Source organism: Phacochoerus africanus, chromosome 11 (assembly GCF_016906955.1).
Source record: "Phacochoerus africanus isolate WHEZ1 chromosome 11, ROS_Pafr_v1, whole genome shotgun sequence".
NCBI classification, from domain to species: Eukaryota; Metazoa; Chordata; class Mammalia; order Artiodactyla; family Suidae; genus Phacochoerus; species Phacochoerus africanus.
In genome coordinates this window covers 108,766,921-108,781,703 of record NC_062554.1, presented here as the reverse complement: position 1 = coordinate 108,781,703, position 14,783 = coordinate 108,766,921, and the positions used below count along the sequence as shown (strand labels likewise).

General features: G+C 43.6%; 1 protein-coding gene across 6 annotated transcripts in view; it reads left to right on the top strand.

The window, feature by feature from the left end:
* The window catches only part of CUL1 (cullin 1), a 104,947-nt gene that overhangs the window by 77,741 nt on the left and 12,423 nt on the right, over nt 1-14,783 (top strand). For all 6 annotated transcript variants that reach the window (XM_047753947.1, XM_047753946.1, XM_047753945.1 and 3 more), the window contains 4 exons: nt 8,375-8,482; nt 8,561-8,667; nt 11,916-11,964; nt 12,335-12,466. In XM_047753947.1, coding sequence (XP_047609903.1) covers nt 8,375-8,482; nt 8,561-8,667; nt 11,916-11,964; nt 12,335-12,466 — 396 coding nt within the window. The remainder of the gene's footprint in view (nt 1-8,374; nt 8,483-8,560; nt 8,668-11,915; nt 11,965-12,334; nt 12,467-14,783) is intronic.

Sequence of the window (14,783 nt, the reverse complement as noted above, 5' to 3'; positions counted from 1 at the left end):
GAAGAAGGAGAGCCCCCTGCTGCTGCCCACCACCCCCTTTCCGGTTTCACCCTCCTCGTTCTTCATTCTCATCATCGCCGTCGTCCGCTCTGAAACACTCGGTTCCAAACACATGTCTTGCTGTACCTTCCTGATTCTTCTCTCTGCTTATTCCTTGTTTCTTTTTTTTCCCTATAAGTTAAATACCTTTATCTTTCAAAACCCTCAAGTGCCATTTCCTCCACGAAGCCTTTCTCGATCACCTCACCCTTTGAAGTAATAGCATGTTGGAGTATTTACGTGACATTCTCACTGCATGTATCTTAGATGTCTGGGTAAAAACCTTCCCCAGCAATGGCTTTATCCGTCTTCATGTCCTCCCCTCGGCACAGAGTCTTGTACAGAGAGGGTGTGCTTATGTCTAATTATACTCCTCACTGTTTGCAGCAGGATTCAGGACTGCTTACACAGTACATAAAAGACAGTGGGATAAAGGAAATAAGAGAGTAGTAAAATAAAGCTTGGAAACAAACGAAGCTAAGTGTACGATTGCGCTCAAAGAACCTGCAGTGAGGTTCAGTACTCTTGTTAGAGGAGGGTCACAAGTTTGCCTCCAGTTTTTCTTTGTCAGAACAGAGAGCTTGTTGGGAAGGACAGTGCTGTGGAGTACAGTCAGCTCCTTGATTCGCAGTGGTCACAGGAAATAAGCCTGTAACTCAAAAGAGGGGACTTGATTGGCATTGAGAAGTGACAATACATTTCCCAATGGTAGGAAGTCATCCATGTGAGTACAAAGTGAATTCTAAATCAGGTCACTGGATGGCTTTGTAATTTCTCCTGACACCAAAGTTTTATAGCAGAGTACTAAAATAAAACCCAGGGAGAGAGTCAATGCAGACTTTAAGTACTTGCTAATGAATAAGTGCTTGACAGTACAGTGGGTTCCACGTTGAATTTTTAATAAACACACGATTCCGTAGCATCTGGGTTCCATCATACTTCACTAGAGAGCGGGCTTCGTAAATTAGGTTTAGAGAGTGTTTCCATAATGTCTTCAGGGCAAAAATGGCAACAGATAACCACAAAGTCTTCTTTGAAGCCATATCCTAATCTAATGACCTCAGTCTAACTGAAACTGAAATGTAATCCAGCAGGAGTGGGCTTGTGGATCCTTCCATGTCCAGCAGAGCTGTTGGTCCAACAGTGGGGAGCTGGACTAAGCCAGAAAGTTGTGTTTATTGTATACAGAGGTGGGAGCTGGCAGAGCTGGCAGCTCTAGGATGGGGAGCGATGGCAGTTGAAACAGGGAGCACTTACAATGGAGTATGTTTAAGGCAGAAATAAAATCAGGTAGCTCTGACAAGCATATTAAAAAATACTAAAAATACTAAAAAGTATAAGACTAAGGGGTGAATCTAGGACTATCAGAATGACAAAAAAGTTCTGTGGTTTGGATTGAGAATTTGAGGTAGATGTAATCATAAGTACTCAGTTGCCTGTGAACTCACAGCAGAATAAACAGCGACACAGTGCTGGGTGCTTCTGGCAGATTTGGGTTTAGTTTGGACATCCAAGATTCTCTTTCTCTTCAGGAGTAAAATGCTTAAATAACTTAATTCTGACCCAGCCTTTCTATGGATGATAATAGAGGAAGATTGTCCTCTCAGAGCTAAAACTAGCTAGGAAAACTTACATTTGGAAACTGGGTTTATTTGGTCAGAGGGGATGACATGAGCTGTTAGACTATGCAGAGTGTGGGATAAGAAAATCCTAGATCCTAGACTGTCAGAGCTATAGGCTATTCCTTAAAGCTGGGTGATGGATTAGGGGCCGCTGGTTTTACTATTCTTATTTTGAGTATGTTGAAACTTTGCCATAATAAAAGATTTTTCTGATAAATGAAAAAGGGAGTTCCCCAGCAGCCTAGAAGGTTGAGAACTTGGCATTGTCACTGCTGTGGCGTGGGTTTGATCCCTGGCCCAGGAACTTCTACATGCCTCGGGTGCAGCCAAAAAAAAAAGGAAAGAAAGAAAAAGGAAGAAATGTGCCAGATTCAGTGCAGTTGATATGGGAAGGGAGAAAGAGAAGGGACCAAGAAGCTGTTTTTAGGATAAAAGGAAACAATTTTATACAGTGTAAGTCAAACTGATAAGTTTTGTAATTACACAAAATCTGATAAATCATTCTTTGTCTTAGGACACTTTTTCTTGGCAAGTCTTAGTTCCACTTTCAAAATTTAATATTTTCACCTTTGATCACCCAGAAGCTAAATCTAGTCAGTTTAGAGCCTCAGCTTTAACAGGGTAGTGAATACCAGAGGGCGAAGGTGGGCTCCAGGGTTGCAGAGAAATAGGAGTGTGAGCCAGGACCAGGGGAGTGATGGGAGAGTGATGGGGGCCAGGGCCAAAAATGAAAGCCCACACAGTCACACAGCTCAGGTCAGAAGTTTGTAAGAGTTTATCAGTGTTCAAAGGTCATGATCAGATTTATTAATTATAGTCTGAGGGTCAGAGCCATGATCATAGCATAAGTAAAAATGGTTGAAGCAGGAGTTCCTGTCGTAGCACAGTGGTTAACGAATCCGACTAGGAACCATGAGGTTGCGGGTTCGGTCCCTGCCCTTGCTTAGTGGATTGGCGATCCGGCATTGCCGTGAGCTGTGGTGTTGGTTTCAGACGAGGCTCCGATCCCACGTTGCTGTGGCTCTGGCGTAGGCCGGTGGCTACAGCTCCGATTGGACCCCTAGCCTGGGAACCTCCATATGCCGAGGGAGCGGCCCAAGAAATAGCAAAAAGACAAAAAAAAAATTAAAAAAAATGGTTGAAGCAAAAAGCAACAGGTGGACAGAGGTTAAAATGGTGAGAATGGAGCGGACTGGCTAAAAAGCTAGGTTTGTTTGTCTTGGTATTTTAAACTTTAAACCATTCTCTGAAAGACTAGTGACTCCTGCTTATCAAAAGAAAGAGTTTAGATGATGCAGTAGAAAAAGCCCATTGAGAAAATTGTATAACTCTTTTAATACTAAATGAGCATACCCCCCATACCCCCATTTGTCTCGCACTTGGGGAGAGTGGCTTTTTGTTGATTTGTTGCTTTTGCTCATTAATAAAAATCTAAATCACTTTTTTATACCCTGAGCACACAGACTGGCAGTGGAGGGGGTCTCAGAAACAGAGTGATAGGTAGCCAGCCTAGGATCAAGGTTTCCACAGGTAGTTGTCAGAGTTTACTGGAGGTTTGTGATTGTTGTTGTTTTGTTTTGTTTTTTCTTTCAGGGACACCTTTGGCAAATGAAAGTTTCCAGGCTGGGAGTTGAATCGGAGCTACAGCCACTGGTCTACACCACAGCCATAGCAACGCCAGATCTGAGCCAAGTCTGCAACCTACACCAGAGCTCATGGCAATGCCAGATCTTTAACCCACTGAGTGAGGCCAGGGATTGAACTCACATCCTCAGGGATAATAGTTGGGTTCATTACTGCTGAGCCACAGCAGGTATTCCCTGTGATTGTTTTTTTTGTGAACATTGTGCTTCTCTGGGTTTTGTGTGGAGATGATGTGACTCCAAAGGGGAAAGGCTAATGCCCTGGAGAAGAAGAGTTACACAGCCCCAAATAATTGTGGTGTGTTCTTGTTAATTAAGGAGACTTCAGTTCTTTTCTTGCATTCTTGAAGAGAAACAAACCTGAGGCGAGGACGTCAGCCTATGGAGCGAGGCCCCAGTGGCCTGAGCTGCTGATCCTCCATCCCCTGAGAGCTCTTGTGAAGCCCCCATACCCCTGGAGCTGTTCTGAGTAAAGTGCAGAGCACATGCATGAAGTAGGAGAGCCTGGAGCCTCTAGGGCCCCCTCATCCTCTTCAGAACCACAGTTTGCCTTAGGATCTGGATCATCCTGGGAGATGGTGTCTGACATGCATCTGAAAGATGGGCTTTTAGAACTTCCTTGTTAGCAGACCCTATGGGATAGAAGATAATAATTTAGATATGATCATTGTCGTACCTGGTTTCGCCATTTAAGAACCAGTTGGTTGGAATTCCCTGGTGATCTAGCAGTTGAGGATCTGGTATTGTCACTGCTGTAGCTCAGATGACTACTGTGGCACAGGTTTGATTCCTTGGCCTGGGAACTTGCACATACCGTGGATGCAGCCCTAAGAAAAAACGAATTGGTGAATCCTGCCTGCCTAGGTGCTGGGAGCTGCAGCAGTCAGAGGCCAGGCCTGCTCTGTCTGCCAGGCTCCTTTGAGCTGACAGCCAGGAGAAGAGACGGCTGTTAGCAACAAGTCTCAAGGACAATGGGTCTGTTGTGGAAGTTCGAGGGCTACCTGAGAAAACCCTGGAGACCATTGGAGCTCCTGAGGCAGGTGCGAAACCAAGATGTGTCCTAGGAACCCAGAAGTCAGTATGATGGGAGGAGGGACCGTGGCCCTGAAAGGCTGTCCTGACCAGGGGGGTCCTCGAAAGCCAGGTTGGTGATGCCACCTTAATCCTAAGGGCAAGAGGAAGCCAGGTAAACAAGGCTTAGAATCAACCTGAAATGGGCACATTTTATTTTTCACAGAATTTCCACCATGTGGGAAACAGATGAAAAGGAAGGAGAGTTGTTAGTGCTAGTAGCCCGGCTAGGTATGTTGGGCTGATTCAGATGGACATGACACGGGCTGGTGCTGGGGCGAGGGTGCAGAGCAGGAGTAGGTAGTGAGACTGTGTGGTGGACAGGATTTGGGTTGGGTAATTGCTGAAGCTGGATAACGAATACAAGGGGTGGGTTTTACTGTTCTTTGACATTCTGAATATATTTGAAATTTTTTCTCCAATAAAATGTTGAAAGAAAAGAAAAGGAAAGAGAGGTCCAAAAGAGCAGCCGGGCCAGGGGGGAGGTGAGGCCGGCTCTGACACACACAGTTCGGGGACCCGTGAGGCGTCCGAGGCGGGTTGTCTGAGCTGAGTGGGAGTGTCTGGTCTGGTCTGGAGATGAGTGTGACAGCCACTGGCATAATGATGATCACGTAGGTGGTGGATGAAGTTTCTCTGAGAGGAGCCTGAGAAGTGTTTCTTATACACAAAGAACTCCTGTGATTTCATCAAAAATTCACGTTTTCGTTTTCTTGAAAAAACAGGCGTTTTCATCTAGCTGATCGTTTCTGTCCTTACCTCTGTTGCTCTTTTTTTTTTTTTCTTAATTTTTTAAAATTTTATGGCCACATCCATGGCATAGGGAAGTTCCCAGGCCAGGGGATGAATCTGGGCCATAGCTGCAGCAACACCAGATCCTATTCCAGGCCAAGGATTGAACCCACACCTGCAGAGGTCTGAGTTGCTGTAGTCGGGTTCTCTCTCTCTCTCTCTTTTTTTTTTTTTTTCTTTGTCTTTTTAGGGCTGCATCTGCAGCATACGGAGTTTCCCAGGGTAGGGTTCAAATAGCTGTCCCTGCTGGCCTACGCCAGAGCCACAGCAGTGCCAGATCTGAGCAGCGTCTGTCACCTACACCACAGCTCACGGCAACGCCAGATCCTTAGCCCACTGAGCGAAGCCAGGGATCGAACCCAAAACCTCATGGTTTCCAGTCGCATTCATTTCCTCTGCACCTCAATGGGAACTCCTGTAGTTGGGGTCTTAACTCACTGTGCCACAGAGGGGACTCCTCTCTGGCTTTCATAACCCTGCTATCGGCTGCCCTCTGAAACACCCCCTAAAGATCATCATTTACCTCTGGTTTGGGTAAATCACTCACCCTTTGATTGTCTTTTCTCCCTTTAGCACTGCTGACTATTCTTCCTTCTCTCCCCAGTGTTATTCTTGTGTGTTCCTGTCTCCATCAGCCCTTGTCAGGTGCCCTCTCTGGATCTCAGATGCTAAATTGCAATTTCCAGGGCTTGGTGCCTTAGCACACTCTTCCTAGTGTGGGTTCCATTCCCACACTCACTTCTTAGCAGCCAGGCTCCTGGCTAAGTCTTCTGTGGCAGGAGGAATCTGGAGTTGTAGTCTGAAGACTCTCGTCCCCTTAGGGAAGATCTGTCTGTCTGTCTGTCTGTAATTCCTTCCTGGCACTTACTGGGACATTTATGTTTTTCCAAATCCTGAATCTGAGAAAAGTTGGTCAAGAAATCAAAAACTGAGAAAAGCATTGTATTTCTCCTGCACACGTAATGTCATCACAGAGACTTCCCTGGTTTGAAGGAATCCATTGATGATGGTCCAGGGCTTGGGCAGGGGTGCTGATGCGGGGCGTCCAGCGTGCAGGTCGCCTCTGCAGGCAGGATGGGGCAGAGGAGCAGCACCATCTAACTGGTCAGTCTCCCTTGTAGGTGATACCCAGGTATAAGTGTGTGTGGGTGGCCCTCCCTGCTGCTAAGGGTGAGTCATCTTGCAAATAAGTACTAAGCTGTTGTTGATACATAATATACTTTATATCTGCCCTGTGAGTGGTGTTCCAAGAAATAGTAAGTTTTGGAAGCAGATTAATTCTCTAAATGGGCAGTTTTGATACAGGATTCTTTAATGCTATTAACCTTGAGTGTTATTTTAGTCAAATACTACCTGGTAATGTTTGCTGGCATTTTTTAGTGTTTGGATACTCACTAGCGGTGAAGTTCTTGGTAAATACTTTAAAAGAACAAGTGCAGAGAGAAAAGTAATGTGAGCTGGTGAAATAACTTGAGATGAAGTAAGAAAGCAAACTAAAATATGAATTAGCAAAAGCAGTATCAGTTTCAACAGGAAAGTGAAAATTAAATGCAAACAATATTTTCGTTATTGAAGAAACGAGTTTACATAGAGTAAGATGTGTGTGAACTGAGAAAATTTTTTGGGTGCAGTCTTATGATTAAGACCATTAATACAAATTGCAAGAAATTCTTTTAAACCTGGAAAAATGGTCATGAAACTAAAAGCAGGATTATATGATGGGACAGAAATGCTGTGTGTTTTTAATTTTTAGGATAGATCATTTAAAAATATTAAATATATGTAGCATTGGCTTTCAACATTTTAAGTGATTTTTATTTGGCATTTATTTTAAGTTCCTTTTTAATGTTTAATCAAGTATCTGTCAGGTAGAGTGCACTTTACATGTCATTGAAATATAGTCCTGTCACAATATATTTGTCCATAACAATAATGAACCTGGCATGTGTTGGCAGAACGTTTCAGCTCCTGCACTCCAGGCCGCCTGTCTGTGAAATGGTGGCCCCTGTGCCCTTCTGCCCATGCCATCCATCAACACCACCCACCCCAGGCTAAGCTTCTGTCCCTAACCTGTCACCTGGGTCCAGGTCTGGCCCTTTGGCAGATGCTTACCTGTGACTTAGTTTCTTCATCTATAAGATGGGCATGCAAATAACACTGACCTCTCAGTTTGACTGTGACACTTCCGCTGAACGTGCGGCAGGTTCTCAACACCAGCTGGTCTGCTTTTATTATTACCCAGTACTGTCGCCTTTGGCCCTTATTTTCCCTGTCTGTCTTTTGCATCACTCCGGAAACCTCTCCTGTGGTTGATCTTTAGACTTCATTTCCATTACATTGGGTGAAAGAGATACCCAGTTAGTTGGCCATCCTGCTGCTCCCCCAGTACTCTCCCTTCTCCCAGACCCTGGCTTTTCCCACCTTCATTCTCTTTATTTGTCCACAAGGGTCTTCTGATTTGCTTGGGTGCACTGGTCAGACCCTCACTGCCACTTCTGACCCACCCAGCCCATGTCCACACTTCCTAGGACTTAAAACCCACATTATTCTTGCATTGCTTCTCCAGCTAAGTTCTAAATAATGGACTGACTGGTTTCCCAGCCAAAACAAAATCCAGAATTTGTGGGGGGTTTTTGTTTGTTTTTGTCGTTGGTCTTTTGGGCCACAGATGCAGCATATGGAGGTTCCCAGGCTAGAGGTCGAATCAGAGCTGCAGCTGCTGGCCTGCGCTACAGCCACACCAGATTCAAGCTGCATCTGTGACCTACACTGCAGCATATGGCAATTCTGGATCCTTAATCCACTGAGTGAGGCCAGGGCTTGAACCTGAGTCCTAATGGGTACTAGTCAGGCTCACTGAGCCACAACAGGAACTCCCCAGAATTTGAGTTTTTAACAACAAAAGTTGGCTAAAGCAAATTATCACTTAGAAAGCTTTTTTTTGGGGGTCTCTCTGAATTTTCAAATGATTTCAAAAATCACTGATTTTATTACAGTTTGAAATCAGTGTTTAATTTTGAGTGCAGAGAATATATTTTCTTTTATTATATCTATAAACAGAATGTCCTGTGTGTTTTGATGATAGAATGAAAACTATTCCTTGATCTTACTGGTTAACATCCTTGAAGAAGTATCCAGACCTTTTGGAATATTTTATAGTAGCATGTTAATAAACAATTAACATGTCTGTTTTTCCCTCTACCCAAGGACCCCAAAATGTATGTACAGACAGTGTTGGATGTTCATAAAAAGTACAACGCCCTGGTGATGTCCGCGTTCAACAATGATGCTGGCTTTGTGGCTGCACTGGACAAGGTGAGTGTGCTGGCCCGTGGCTTTCGTGTGGGGTGGGTGGCTGGTACGTTGTCCTCTAACGGTGTCTCTGACCCACAGGCTTGCGGGCGCTTCATAAACAACAACGCAGTTACCAAAATGGCTCAGTCTTCCAGCAAATCCCCTGAGTTGCTGGCTCGATACTGTGACTCCTTGTTGAAGAAGAGGTACTAGTGACTTTGCAGTTTGTTGTAAACCTGTTTAAAATCTTAGCCTCTTTGAAGAGCTAAACTCTATATTGCATTTTATGTATAATGTAATTTTTGTTCCTTTTGAGAAAACAGTATAAACGTACTGTAAAGAAGTGGTAGAGCATTCCCTTTGTGGCTCAGCGGTTAACGAACCTGACTAGGATCCACGAGGATGAGGGTTTGATCCTTGGCCTTGCTCAGTGGATTAAGGATCCAGTGTTGCTGTGAGCTGTGGTGTAGGTTGCAGACACAGCTTGGATGTGACGTGGCTGTGGCTGTGGTGTAGGCTGGCAGCTCTAGCTCCAATTTGACCCCAGGCCTGGAAATTTCCATATGCTGTGGCTGCAGCCCAAAAAGCAAAAAAAAAAAAAAAAGGTAAAATACGCCTTTTTTGTCTTCCTAAAAGGCACTTGACTATATATGTTAAATGCCCAGTTTATGTTTTTCTTACGTTACTAAATTCTTTGTAATTGTCGGCCGTGTGAGCATGACCCTTTTAGCTAAATAGATTCCACTAGGCAGGTCCTGGTGGTTACAACAGAAAGTCACCACTTCTCTTTACTCCCTAGTTGTTCTTTTCTATTGGCCTTGCTTAATTTTTTTCCAGTTGAAAATTTTGTAGCTCCCACTGGCTGCTTTTTAAAACAGAAGACTCTCCCATATTACAGTATTCTCATTATTCTGTGTACTTTTAACATTTATCTTCCTTTAATGACTTTGATTTAGTACTGCTTTTTCATAGTCTGTATATTTTGAGCATCTTATTTCTCAACTGATATTTTCCTAATCACTGTATGTGTATTGATCACTAGAGGCACCATAATCTGATTCTCTGCGTTGTGTTTTTTGAAGTTCTCAATAATTTTTGTGTGGGTTTTGGTTTGCCTCAGCTTCTCTTTCACTGGACTAGCTTTCAGTTTAGAAATGCTCCAGGCTTATTTTAGTGTTCCAGATATCACATCAACACATGTTGCAGTAGTTTTCCATGCCCCCAGTTAGAGGGGTTTGATATTAAAAAATTTTAAGGAGCTCTCTAAGGCTCATATAATCCCATTATGAAAAAGACTGAGAATAACTACACTACCAAGAGAAAGACTACAAACAAGTCTCACTTAGAAATAGAGATGTGGGGAATCTTAAGTAAAATATTAGCAAACTAAATTTATCAGTGAACCAAAGAATAATTGTTCAGAATGTAGGACTGCTTTCTAGGAATGAATGCAAGGATGGCTAAGTAGTAGCAAATGGAATATAATTGACTTTAACGACAGAGCTATATGAACAACAATGTGGTCTTCTTGATTGACATGGGGAAAATATTTGATAAGGTTAATAGCCATCTCCTTTTTTGTTTTTTAAGGGCTGCACCCACGGCATCTGGAAGTTCCCAGGCTGAGGGCCGAATCAGAGCTACAGCTGCTGCCCTACACCACAGCCACAGCAATGTGGGATCTGAGCCGAGTCTGTGACCTACACCACAGCTCACGGCAATGAGCTCTTAACCCGCTGAGTGAGGCCAGGGATCAAACCCGCATCCTCATGGGTCGTAGTCAGGTTCATTCACCACTGAGCCACTGAGTACTCCAATAGCCATCTCTTTTAACTTTGTCAGAAAGCCATTTGCCCAAGACCCGGTGCAAATTGAGTATTTGATTTTTTTCCTCCCTATTGCAGTGCTTATCTAATGTATAATTTAGCAGTTCTAGTCAGATTCTCTAATGTATTCATTTCAGGAGTGAAAATGGACTTTAAATTGGAATGCCTCTTGTGACCTTTTATTTTTTAGGCTCAGTAAAATGAAAATTTTCAATATTTTAAATGTGTAGATACTTTTTTTTTTAATTATTTATTATTATTTTTTTCCCACTGTACAGCAAGGGGGTCAGGTTATCCTTACATGTATACATTACAATTACATTTTTCCCCCAGCCTTTCTTCTGTTGCAACATGAGTATCTAGACAAAGTTCTCAATGCTATTCAGCAGGATCTCCTTGTAAATCTATTCTAAGTTGTGTCTGATAAGCCCAAACTCTAATGTGTAGATACTCTTGTAGGGCTTCAGTTTGTTTGACTTTTTGTCTTTTCATAAACGGTCCTCATCAAGTCTCCTGGTGTATATTATTCTTTAATTAAGGCTGCTAAAGCAGGCAGAATGGTGGATAGTTCTGAGTGCTGTTTTAATGAGTGTATGTTAGTGATTGGACTCCAGGGACACTAAGTTAAACTCTTCCAGGAAAGAGACACAGGCCTGACGTATCAGTGAGAAGAATGGGCTTCCTGAGCCAAGTATTCTCCACCCCCGCCCCCCTCTCAGGGCTGTACCCATAGCATATGGAAAGTTCCTAGGCTAGGGGCTGAATTGAAGCTGTGGCTGCCAGCCTATACCACAGCTATAGAAACTTAGGATCCAAGCTGCTTCTACAACCCATGCTGTAGTAGGGGATCTGAGCCTCCTCTTCAACCTGCAACACAGTTCACTGCAATGCCAGATCCTTAACCCACTGAGCAAGGCCAGGGATTAAACCCACAATCCTCATGGATACTAGTCTGGTTCTTAACCCATTGAACCACAACCAGAATTCCTGAGCCAACTATTCTTTAGGATCATGTCTTTAGAGCTTGTTTGCTGGTTGGATCATTTTATATGGATTTTATAGGGGTCTTGTTTATAAAGGTCTCTTGGAGTAAAAGCTTTAAATTTTTACCCTGCAATCACCTTTCAGTTAATATTTATTCATAGACTAGAGTGAATCAAGCAGTTGTAAAAGGACAACCATCTATTTTGTGGACGTAATGACATGTAAGGCAACACTTTAGAGGTAGTTTACAAACTCTTTTATCTTTAATTACTAGGCCATTAAAAGGCCTTTTATTTTTTCAAAGTTAAGTTAAGGCGTATTATATAGAAAGCAACTAGAAAAGTAAAAGGCATGTTTAAATGGATTATCTTAAAGGAAAACTTGATTCAGAATGTTTGGGGAAGCTTTTAATAAGTATCGTCTATTGAGATCCATTGTGGATATTCTACATTATTCTGTGGAAGAACAGATTATGAAAGAGAGATAAAGTGTAGGACAGCCTAAACCTTCCCTCTTCCCGGTGCTAATCTGAGAACTAACCACTTGAATGTTCAGAACCACACTCTAGTGTGGTTTGGTTGAGTGGTGCTTGTTTGATGTTTCCTGATTTATTTTAAAACACTATACCTTTTTAAATTTTTCAGTTCCAAGAACCCAGAAGAAGCAGAGCTAGAAGACACACTCAATCAAGTGGTAAGAAGCTCCAGGGTCACGTCAAATGTGCAAGTAGCCTTTTCTCTGACAAGTGGCTTTTCAGTTATTTAAATGAGGCATCTGGAACATGGAAAGTAGTAGAAGCATTGGTTTTATTTTGAATCTATGATTTTACTCCCTATATTAAGTCCTTAATTTTGGCATTTGTACTTTCCTTATTTGTATTCAGTCTAGACTTAATGTAATTTTAGGGATTGATGAAAATACCTGCCTTAAAGATAATGGGGCAGTATTGTAAGCGTGGCATACAGGGCTAGACAAAATGGAGCACACATGTTTGTTTCTGGCCTGGGTTTGGTGACAGTGTGTTTGTAAATGTGTTAAGTGTGCTCTGGTGTGGCTTTTCTAGATGGTGGTCTTCAAGTACATAGAGGACAAAGATGTGTTTCAGAAGTTCTATGCAAAGATGCTGGCCAAGAGGCTTGTCCATCAGAATAGCGCCAGCGATGATGCTGAAGCAAGCATGATCTCTAAGTTAAAGGTAAATGTAATGTTTTCTGGAAAAATGCCGGTTTTAAGTCATTAAAGTTCTGGGTTGTCAGTTGGGCAGAGTAGACAATGGATGACATGGATTCTGTGCCGTGAGAACTCCGCCCTCCACCACAAGGACCCCACCGCCAGTGTTGTGACAAGCCCAGGTCAGGCCTCACATGCTCTGCCAACACTTCCCCTGCTGCATAGATCCCCTCCTGCTCCAGCTGAGCCTGGCACACCATCCAAGTGTCTTCTCCGAGCTCCTGCACCTGTGGCCTCAGCTCTGTCTCCACTCCCCAAGAATTGCTGCAAGTGGTGCAGCCCAGACTCAGCTTTTTGTTGGCCTTGGGTGGGTCTGCGGGAGGACAGAACACTTTTAAGTGTTAGTTTGCTGTTGCGTATTTCTTCATTCGGCCGCATCTGTGTCAGTGCTTCCTGGCCTGCCAGGTGCTATTATGTGACTTGGACCATATTTCACTTTGACCTGAAATTTTTTTTGGATTATTTTTTCAGAACTTTTTTTTTTTTTGTCTTTTGTCTTTTTTTTTGTTGTTGTTGTTGTTGCTATTTCTTGGGCCGCTCCCTCGGCATATGGAGGTTCCCAGGCCAGGGGTTGAATCGGAGCTGTAGCCACCGGCCTACGCCAGAGCCACAGCAACTCGGGATCCGAGCCGCGTCTGCAACCTACACCACAGCTCACGGCAACACTGGATCGTTAACCCACTGAGCAAGGGCAGGGACCGAACCCGCAACCTCATGGTTCCTAGTCGGATTCGTTAACCACTGCGCCATGACGGGAACTCCGGATTATTTTTTCAATCATAGCTGGTGACCTGAAATTATAGTTACGTGGTTGTTTTTACCAGCTCGGGCTGCCGTACCAAAATACCATAGACTTGAGTGGCTTAACAAGAGAATTGAATAGAGTCCTGGAGGCTGCTGGGAAGTCCAGGATCAAGGTACCAGGCAGTTCAGTGTCTGGTGAGGACACTCTTCCCAGTCCAATCCTGGAGGCCCAGCCTCATGACGTTTTCTGAACTTAATTGTCTCCCTGTGGCCCCACCTCCAAATACCATCACATTTGGGGTTAGGGCTTCAACATGGGAACCAGGGGGCACAGCTCCACCAGTGGTAGTGGGTGAGGGACAAATTATGTCATCTTTATATTCTTCCAAGGTGTCAGAAATCCTTGCCCTTAGTGATAGTTATTGTGTGTATACAGACCTAACTCTTCCATTTATAGCTGTATAATTTTTGATAGTGTATTAATTTTATTTATATCTTATTTAAAACAAATTAAAGTTAGAGTTCCCGTCGTGGCGCAGTGGAAACAAATCTGACTAGGTACCATGAGGTTGATGGTTCAATCCCTGACCTCGATCAGTGGGTTAAGGATCCAGCATTGCTGTGAACTGTGGTGTCGGTCACAGACGTGGCTCGGATCTAGCGTTGCTATGGCTATGGCATAGGCCGGCATCAACAGCTCCGATTGGATGCTTAGCCTGGGAACCTCCATATGCCGCAGGTGCGACCCTAAAAAGACAAAAGACAAAAAATAAATTAATAAAATTTGTTTTATTATTTTTTATTTAAGTATAGTTCAGAGTTCCTGTTGTGGCTCAGAGCTAACGAGCCCGGCTAGTATCCACGAGGACATGGCTTAGTCCCTGGCCTCTCTCAGAGGGTTAAGCATTCCGAGTTTCTGTGAGCTGTGGTGTAGGTCACAGATATGGTTCGGATCTTGTGTTGCTGTGACTGTGGCATATGCCAGCAGCTGTAGCTCCGATTGGGCCCCTAGCATGGTAACGTTCATATGCTGCAGGTGCAGCCTGAAAAAAAAAAGAAAAAGAAAGTATAGTTGATTTACAGTGTTATGCTAGGGAGTTCCCGTCATGGCTCAGTGGTTAACAAATACAACCAGGATTCATGAGGACGCAGGTTCAATCCCTGGACTTGCTCAGGGCGTTAAGGATCCGGCCTTGCCAAGGATCTGGCCTTGCCATGAGCTGTGGTGCAGACTGCAGATATTGCTCAGATCTTGCCTTGCTGTGGCTGTGGTTGGTGTAGGCCAGCAGTTGCAGCTCCAATTCGACTCCTAGCCTGGGAACCTTCATATGTGGCCCGAAAAAGACAAAAGAAAAAGAAAAAGACAATGTTATGCCAATTTGTGCTGTAGATAGTGTATTTTTTAATCTGCATTTTGTATACCTTGAATACAGTTAAATGTTACAAAGTATCTGTCATGTACTGTGATTTCTATCAGATTCCCTTGTGTACATTGATATATCTATAGCAATTAATAAGACCGTTATCTGGGTTCATTG